Raw genomic sequence first — 9,024 nt, 5'->3', positions numbered from 1 at the left:
CCTCATCTGATAAACGGGCAATCAAGGCCCCTGGAATCTCGCCCGTGTGTATCCCCGAGCTCCATCTAGTGGGACAGCGATATAAACAACAACATTTACGTTCCCAGTGTCGGTTGCGTAGACGCGGGCATAGATATGGGAGCGGCTAAAAACAGTGAAGCGTACAGAAGCGAATACAGCCAGGGGCGCCCTCAAGCCTTAAGGGAACGGGCTGCAGCCCCTGGTACCGGAACGCAGATCCCTGGTCCGGGCGACGTGGGTGCATCAGGTGGGAGGGGGGTGGTGCCGTTGGCGGGGACGGGAATGGGGCAGCCCACCTGGAGAGGTTACTAGCACGTCACAGGCGGGGGGGAGGGGGGTGTGGTGGTGGGGTTTGCTTGTAGTGGCTGGGATGGGGAAGGGAGGGGGGGGGGGGGGGGGGTCAGGTGATCTTCATGTATTGGTGCGCTGCATTGCGTGGGGTCTCTTGGACAGTGGGGCAGGGGTCTGTTCCATGTTCTCCAGCCGGATCAGGTCGGGCCCCTCTGGTGGTCCCTCGTCCAAACTCTCCGGTGTATACTCGATCCCCAGGTAATCTTGGATGGCACCTGCTGCACCTGTAGCGCCCATCGCTCATTGGGCTCTCCATCCATCCTGTGAAGGGGTCATTAATGCCGGAGCTCTCTGCCAACTCTAATCTGAGGGACTGTAACCCTGCCAGCACCCTGGCCACCGACCCATCCGGTGCTGTGTTATTGGGGATAAAAGTACAACATGTCGTCTTCATCATCCCACACACCCCTCCTTGCTCTGCCAATAGCATATCTATATCTATATAGTCCCTTGACCTTATCCGTGGAAAAATTGACAAAACGTTGCTGATTATAGTATATATTATTTATCCAATCAACATTTTTGTTAATAGTGGACCACCAAAACAGGACTGATTCAAACCCTGCCAAAATTTGATTGCATCATTCTTGGGTAGTTCGTCGGCTCCGGGCGTGTCTGCATCTGGCTCCTCCTCTGGCCCTGGAACTTTGTGTTTCTCTTGCTGGAATTACAAACTTATGTACAACAGTTAGATGTTCAAACATATTTTCCTTAATTCTATTTCTAATTACTCTAATGGAAGTCCCTTTTGGGATCCTCGAATGTTAAGTGAAGGCATGGGTCGACCCTTAAGCATTTCATGCGGGGTTAGATGCGTCGTTCTGTTAGTTTTCATGCGATAACTCATTAGTGCCAGTGGTAGTGCATCAATTCAATTTAGTGCTTGGACAAATGTTGTTAATTTTTTTATCTTGAGCGTCCCATTCACTCTTTCCACCATACCTTGTGGTTGAGGATTGGGGCGTAATCTAGTCTTTATTTGACATGCAAATGTTGAATCACTTGTTTGAGTGTTCTCTGAATAAACGTTTTGTCCGAGCTTATTTCTGACGGAATTCCAAACCTAGTCATGACTTCTCTAGTCCGAAACTTGATAATAAATAATAATAATACATTTAATTTAGAGGCGCCTTTCAAGACACCCAAGGTCACCTTACAGAGCATATAGTCATCATTCAAAACAATGTAAAACAGACTAGGAATAAAAGGAAAACAGAGGTTAAACATGAAGAATAATAATAATTAATAACACTCAAAGACGCCTAAAGTGAAGGGGGGACCTCACTAACCACCACCAATATGTAGCACCCACTTGGGTGATGCACGGCAGCCAATCGGTGCCAGAACGCTCACTACACACCAGCTTGAGGTGGAGAGTTAGGGATGAGGTGGAGAGTGAGGGAAAAGAACATATTTAAACACTATGGACCATATTTAAACACTGTCGATCACATTTAAACAATATCGACCACATGTAAACACTATCGACCACATTTAAACACTATCGACCATATTTAAACACTATGGACCACATGTAAACCCTATCGACCACATGTAAACACTATCGCCCACATTTAAACACTATCACCCACATTTAAACACTATGGACCACACGTAAACCCTATCGACCACATTTAAACACTATCGCCCACATTTAAACACTATCGCCCACATTTAAACACTATCGCCCACATTTAAACACTATGGACCACATTTAAACACTATGGACCACATGTAAACCCTATCGACCACATGTAAACCCTATTCGCCATATATAAACACTATCGACCACATTTAAACATGTAAACCCTATCGACCACAATTAAACACTATCGACCACAATTAAACACCATCGACCACATTTAAACACTCTCGCCCACACCTACACACTATCGACCACATTTAAACACTATCGACCACATGTAAACACTAGCGACCACATGTAAACACTAGCGACCACACTCAAACACTATCGACCACATTTTTGATTGATTGATTACTTGATTACTGTAGCCGCACTTTGGTCTTTTGATGGGACTGCTTCTACCCATCTGTTGTACCCTGTTTTGCATGGGTTGATATGAAGTTGGCACGGTCTATACTTTATAAGCATTTACAAATGGCCAGTAACTGAGGACCATACTATAGAAACCATTTACTTACCATTAGTAAAGTGTTTTGCATGGGTTGATATAAAGTTGGTACTGTCTATACTTTATAAGCATTTACAAATGGCCTGTTACTGAGGGACATACCATTAGAAGACACTTCTGCAGCAACAACTCCAAAAATGACCTCAAACGTTAGGTTGTTAAACATATCAATGGCAAAAACACACAACACAGCATCGAGGGAATGAAATGAAATTGTAAAACCTTTATTTAAAAAACCACACTGACAATAAATTCACTTTAAACATGCATTCTAATAATCTAATATCTAACACAACAGCAACAACAACAACATAACTTTAAATAAGGGGATCAGCTAGTTTTTTTTAGTAATTGGCAAAAGTTTGCCAGAGTCTTTATATTCTTTGATTCGGGTAACAATGTTTTCGTCCACGTCTATGGCATCCTTGCACCTCTGTGCAAAACTGGAGAGCTTCTCCTTTTTGGGGGCGCTCTCTTTTAGCTCTGCATACGCCTCTGGGGCAGCAATGCACAGCTCTGCCATGGGGGCATTTACAACAATGGTGTTGCGGTCGACCCCCACAGCTTTGAAGGCTGCCCCCATGGTTCTTCCCTTCCTGCAGATTTTCAGCACCTTGCGGTACCGGGCCACCACCTCTTCAGGATCTTTAGCTTCAAATGAGAGAAGGTAAAATGAGTACAGCGCACATCATACTTATACTACTAATTCAATTATCAAACTTGATACACTTGAAAGTGGGTGTACACTTTCCCCCGCCACTGTATATTCTTATTACCTCGCTGGTAAACACCTTGCCCCTTCCGGTTCTTTGCCCTTTTCCCCTGCTTCCGTCCTTTTCCCCTGCTGTTCTTCTTCTTCTTCTTCTTCTTCCGTCCCTCATCCGAGGAGGAAGAGTCGGAGGAAGAGTCGGAAGAAGAGTCGGAAGAAGAGTGGGAAGAATCAGGCCCCGACTTGGACGAGTCGGTTGAGTCGGCTCCCTGCGACTGGCACTTCTTCGCCTGGGGTGGACTGCCCTTGTCCTTTTTTCTTGCTGCTAAAAACAGACAATGACCGAGGATGATTAGTGGAAAATATAGGCATGTGCGTGGCACACTAGTAAGTGTGATGGTCTTTGGAAGATAGTTTTCTGAGTTCAAAATCATCCCGTTACTGTTTTTTGTTTTATTATTTACCGTATTAAAAATATCATAATTCATTAGTTATTATTAATTAAAGTTTGGCTTTCTGTAGAATAAAGAAATACAGAAAATAAATATACATAATAGCAACCTGTACCAATATCCTTAATATTTAACAATATACATAGTAATTATTCATTATTTATAATATATAATTCACTATTGTGCAATTACATATTAATAATTCATAATATATAATTCACTATTATGCAATATGCAGATTTGCTATGCAAACAACTGAAATAATAATAATAATTGTTATACCAATCACCTGCACTCAGTGTATTATAAACACTAGAATTACAATGCAGTTACATAACTGCATACGGCAACACAATGATAACTTTATGTTAGCATAAGAGATTATAAACACGTGGTATTAGACCATGAGGGCACGTTTGGGCTGGCACGAAAAGGTTTCAAGTTAGCAAGTGTATTGTCAAATATGGCAAATTGACTTACTCATAGCCAGTTGTTCCAGCAGGAAGTCCCTTTCTTTGGTCAAGTCTTTAACCAGCTCCTGCTGCCAGTCCAACTTCTGCCTGGCCATCTGCAGCTCATGGTACATTCTCGTTGAAGCCAGTTGGGCATTAGGAGCGACTGTGGTCCTAGCTTAATGTTTGGGGGAAAGAATACAACTTTTCAATAAAAATGTTCACACCGCTCATTTCCAATAATGAAGGTTAATCATGTGCACATTAAGCAAGAAGGGAAATCGTTTTGATAGTCTAAGGTTACTAGCTAGGTGGTACATCTGTACATTAATGCCTGTCGGAACGACACTCAGGCGTGAGACAGCTGAACACGTGGATGCTAACTATCAATAGCTGTCAATGGCAAGCTAGCTAGCTCTTACAGCTGGTTAGCTAGCTTACCACCGCGGCTCTCATGTGCATTAGCTTGGCCTTGCAACTTACCGGTGGAAGACGTTCCCGCTGCTTCCTCCTCAACCGATTCGTCTCCGGCGGCAGGGGTATTCCTTGCCGAGCTCAGCGTGTTCGCTGGACGTTTAGACCGAGAGCGGGTATCAGCACGTCTCATGTCTGCAACAAGTTGGCAGTTGTGTTCCGACTCCCTCGTGTGATGAATCTAAGTGCCCACCTGATTGGCTGTCCCCCTCTGCTCAACACTGCAGGAACTATGAATGGGTTTTAAATAAAAGTATTTCATGTTACATGTTTAATTGTTTCATGTGATGGAAATATGCGCTAAATAAAATGGAAAGTTCTCCTGAACAACTTTTCAATTTATTGCTGGTTAGCCAACTTTAGTTATTTTTGTTTCCTGGTGAGACATTTGTGGGTGAAGAACAACCACCGTTGACGGGACTGTACCAAAACTCTACCTTCTCCTTCCTTCCATTACGCATTAGTAAGAGGAAACATTGGTCTGTGTGCCAAATAAGTGTGTGTGCTGGAATACTAGATGAATAGATTGAATAGGAAATTGCTGGAGCTTATTCATAGGCGCAGGTCGAAGAAACGAAGCCTGAAGCTAATCAAATGGCTACAGAAAAAACATCTGTTAAGGCCACAAATGAAATGCAATCTCTGCAATCGCAGGATGAAATTGAAAGAAGACAAGGGAGGAGACAATTACACTTGGTAAGAAAAGGTGTTAATATCAATGTGGATTATTGATGCATATTGACAGCCTAAGCTAATTGATAAAATATGTATAGACTACAGTAAAAGTACATTAATTAGGCTCCCCCCCACCCCCCTGTTTCTGGGAAGCATGTCCCCATGCTTCATAGTCCTATCATAAAGCCATCGCGCATTACCAGTGAACATGCTTCTGAATGTCTCATGCACTATCCCAAATCTATCCTGGTTTGCTGTTATCCCAATATGCCTATTTACAATGTTTTATACTATTTTAATAGGATATGTCAACGAGCAGTGCACAGAGGGCATAAGAGACAGAAATCTGTCAGGCACAGGTCCATATTCAGCCGTTCGAAAACCTCTCTCTGTGACTGGATGCGGTTCATTCACAGGTATGACTGTATACAATTGCTGCATTCGGTGCACATTGCAGACAATATACAGTAAATACATTTAAATCAATGTTTACTTTATGTTTATTTAGATTTTCACAGGGACTACGCATGAGACAAATCGATATGATGGCTGACGACATAGCAGGGAGCTCTGCTACCCTCACTAAAATGTCTAAAAAGTTGTGGAGGGTCTGTGTGACAGCAATTGAAAAATTTAGAAGACGGAGAGGACAGGTCATTGGTGGACGGAGAGAATTCGTCCAGATTGATGAGAGCCATTTCCGACATAAAAGAAAGGTGTGTTTTGTCTTTCCGCCGCATCTCTTTCCGTGGCAATATTGGCCAATTTTAATACATAGGTGGAGTACAATTGGCTGCTTGAGCACAAAAAAAAATTATGTTGGGTCTACAATTATGAAGTTCACAGTTATTCGGGTATTTGCGTTATGTTTCGTTCTTTGCTCTCATCCATTTTGTTTGCTTTTTTAAATTACATTAATCCAACAGTATGGAAGAGGAAGAATGGCTGGAGGATGGAAGAGGAAGAAGTGGGTCTTTGGTATGTTGAGTGTGAGGAATGACGGGAGAAAGAAGGGTAAGCCAATACTGCGGCTGGTCGAAACAAGATCCAGAAGACACCTTCTACCATTGATTACGCGTCATGTGAGGCAGGGCTCCTCCATCGTAAGTGATGAGTGGCGGGCTTATCGTGTCCTCCCTGCATTAGGATACCGCCACTTCACGGTAAACCACAGCAGGTGGTACGTGGATCCACGTACTGGTGCCCATACACAGAACATAGAGAGGGCATGGCGCACCTACAAGGAGCAGATATGGAGGCTACGTGGAAATAGAACGGAGAGTTTGCTCTCTGAGCACCTCAATGTAATTGAGTGGAGTGAATGGCTGGGGGAAAAGCACAGACATGGGGTACTTGGTCGGCTCCTGTATGACATTTCTAAAATGTACAATTAAATATTTCACTGTATTTCCTTGTTGTTTTGTTGTGTGTTATTGCCATTGATGAATTGGTAACGCTTTAGATTCTAAATTCCATTCTTGACATCTAAAGTAATTTGCTACGGAGTAATGCTGGTTGTTCTCTATCCGTTAAATAGGGAATGTATTTCATGTATTTTAAAACCTATTTAGAATGGCTGACCTTAAATAAAACGACAGTGAAAGAGACTGAAGACTGTTATACCGTGTAGTGCACTCTACAATAAAAGGCTGACACGGTCATCGTGGGATTTACTATAACTTTTACTCGGCGACTTACATGTATATCACAGTCTACTGCCAGTATGCCTACTGCATTCGGGGTAATGCAGTTAACGTAGGCCTAATGCACATAACAACAGAGAGGCAAACATAATTTTGCCTTTGTGGGCACGCTAACGTTACGTATTAGCAGCGAGACTAGCTAGCTACTATGGGTTTCTACAGGGTTTTGAGCTAAGCGTTAGCCGAAAACTGCAACATTTTGAGAGTTATTGTGAAACCGCTAACTTTTAGCGGTGTCAGACTGGATTTTTTTAAATAAAGGTTATTCATGATGACCCATAAATGGTGAGCAGACCATCATCACATGCCTTATAAAGGATATTATGAATCATTATTATATACCTTATTAATGATCTTATAAATAATTAGAAAATGGTTTGAAAATTGTTCATACAAACATGACTACTCGTTTACAAATAGCTTGCTAATGTCCTTATAAATGATCTTTTAGATCGTTAGAAAATCATTTGAAACATGTTCATAAATTCATCTATAGGCCTACTCATTTAAAAATAGCTTACTAATGTCCTTATATATGATATTATAGATCATTAGAAAATCATTTGAAAAATGTTTGTAAATACATTAATACATGTTTGTAAATACATTAATACTCATTTATAAATCCCTAACTAATGTCCTTATAAAAAACTCTTATAGATCATTAGAAAACAGGTTCATAAATACATTACTACTCATTTACAAATACATTACTAAGGTTTGTAAATGTTGGGATAACAATTTGTAAATGATGAACAAACTATGAACAAATGCTTCATAAATGGTTTATTATGGAGGGTTATTATAAAGTGTTACCCAAAACACTTTACTTATCGTAAGTAAATGGTTTCTATAGTATGTTCCTCAGTTATTGGCCAATTGTAAATGCTTATAAAGTATAGACAGTGTCTACTTTATATCAACCCATGCAAAACACTTTACTAATGATAAGTAAATGCTTTCTAAAAACCTATATTAAGCATAAACTAAGGTGTTACATGTGCTCACATATATTATTTCACTTATGAATTGGACGATAGCTTATGCTTGACAAAGGTTATTCATGATGACCCATAAATGGTGAGCAGACCATCATCACATGCCTTATAAAGGATATTATGAATCATTACTAACTCATTGAAACCTGCTTGCTTAATCATTTGTAAAATGTGAGCAGACCATTATTATATACCTTATTAATGATCTTATAAATAATTAGAAAATGGTTTGAAAAATGTTCATACAAACATGACTACTCGTTTACAAATAGCTTGCTAATGTCCTTATAAATGATCTTTTAGATCGTTAGAAAATCATTTGATGCATGTTTGTAAATACATTAATACTCATTTATAAATCCCTAACTAATGTCCTTATAAAAAACTCTTATAGATCATTAGAAAACAGGTTCATAAATACATTACTACTCATTTACAAATACATTACTAAGGTTTGTAAATGTTGGGATAACAATTTGTAAATGATGAACAAACTATGAACAAATGCTTCATAAATGGTTTATTATGGAGGGTTATTATAAAGTGTTACCCATACGTTTAAAACAACTCTGTAGAGGTTAGATTATTCACAGCTTTTCATCTATGCTAATATGTCTGCAACTAGCCTGTCTGCAATACCGAAGTTTTACATAACTTGCTATATATCAAACCTACTTAGTCAGACTAATATTATATTGATCTTTGACGTGGAAGCTGGTTACCCTAGCTATTTCATTTGCAACTAGTTCGTTTGTATCAAATTAGTTAGTTGGTCACTTACCAACGTAACTTTGTATCAATGGTTTATGGTTTATGTCCGTTGATGGTTGCTTGGTAACTATGTCTAGCTCAAATTTAACGTTATACGAATGTAGTTTGATTTACGGGTTGCTGTAGACTTAATACTTACCCATGTTACTCTGATCCAGATGAACTGGTGCCGATGAACTGTGGTTTATAAAATATATAAACACAGAGATCAAAAAAGATAAAGGAGCCATTTTTAACGCGTCCAGTGTAGCCGGTGTAAGTACCA

General features: G+C 40.3%; 1 protein-coding gene across 1 annotated transcript; it reads right to left on the bottom strand.

The window, feature by feature from the left end:
• Positions 1 to 2,772: 2,772 nt before the first annotated feature.
• Positions 2,773 to 5,081, bottom strand: LOC132455154 (coiled-coil domain-containing protein 106-like). The gene is made up of 4 exons (XM_060048902.1): positions 4,622 to 5,081; positions 4,167 to 4,316; positions 3,302 to 3,559; positions 2,773 to 3,176 (listed from the first exon to the last, which is right to left on the bottom strand). The coding sequence occupies exons 1-4, from the start codon at positions 4,743 to 4,745 to the stop codon at positions 2,860 to 2,862; spliced, it is 849 nt and encodes a 282-aa protein (XP_059904885.1). The 5' UTR covers positions 4,746 to 5,081; the 3' UTR covers positions 2,773 to 2,859.
• Positions 5,082 to 9,024: the final 3,943 nt, after the last annotated feature.

The sequence above is a fragment of the Gadus macrocephalus genome, chromosome 4, assembly GCF_031168955.1.
Source record: "Gadus macrocephalus chromosome 4, ASM3116895v1".
Classification (NCBI taxonomy): domain Eukaryota; kingdom Metazoa; phylum Chordata; class Actinopteri; order Gadiformes; family Gadidae; genus Gadus; species Gadus macrocephalus.
This window is presented reverse-complemented; position numbering and strand designations above follow the sequence as displayed.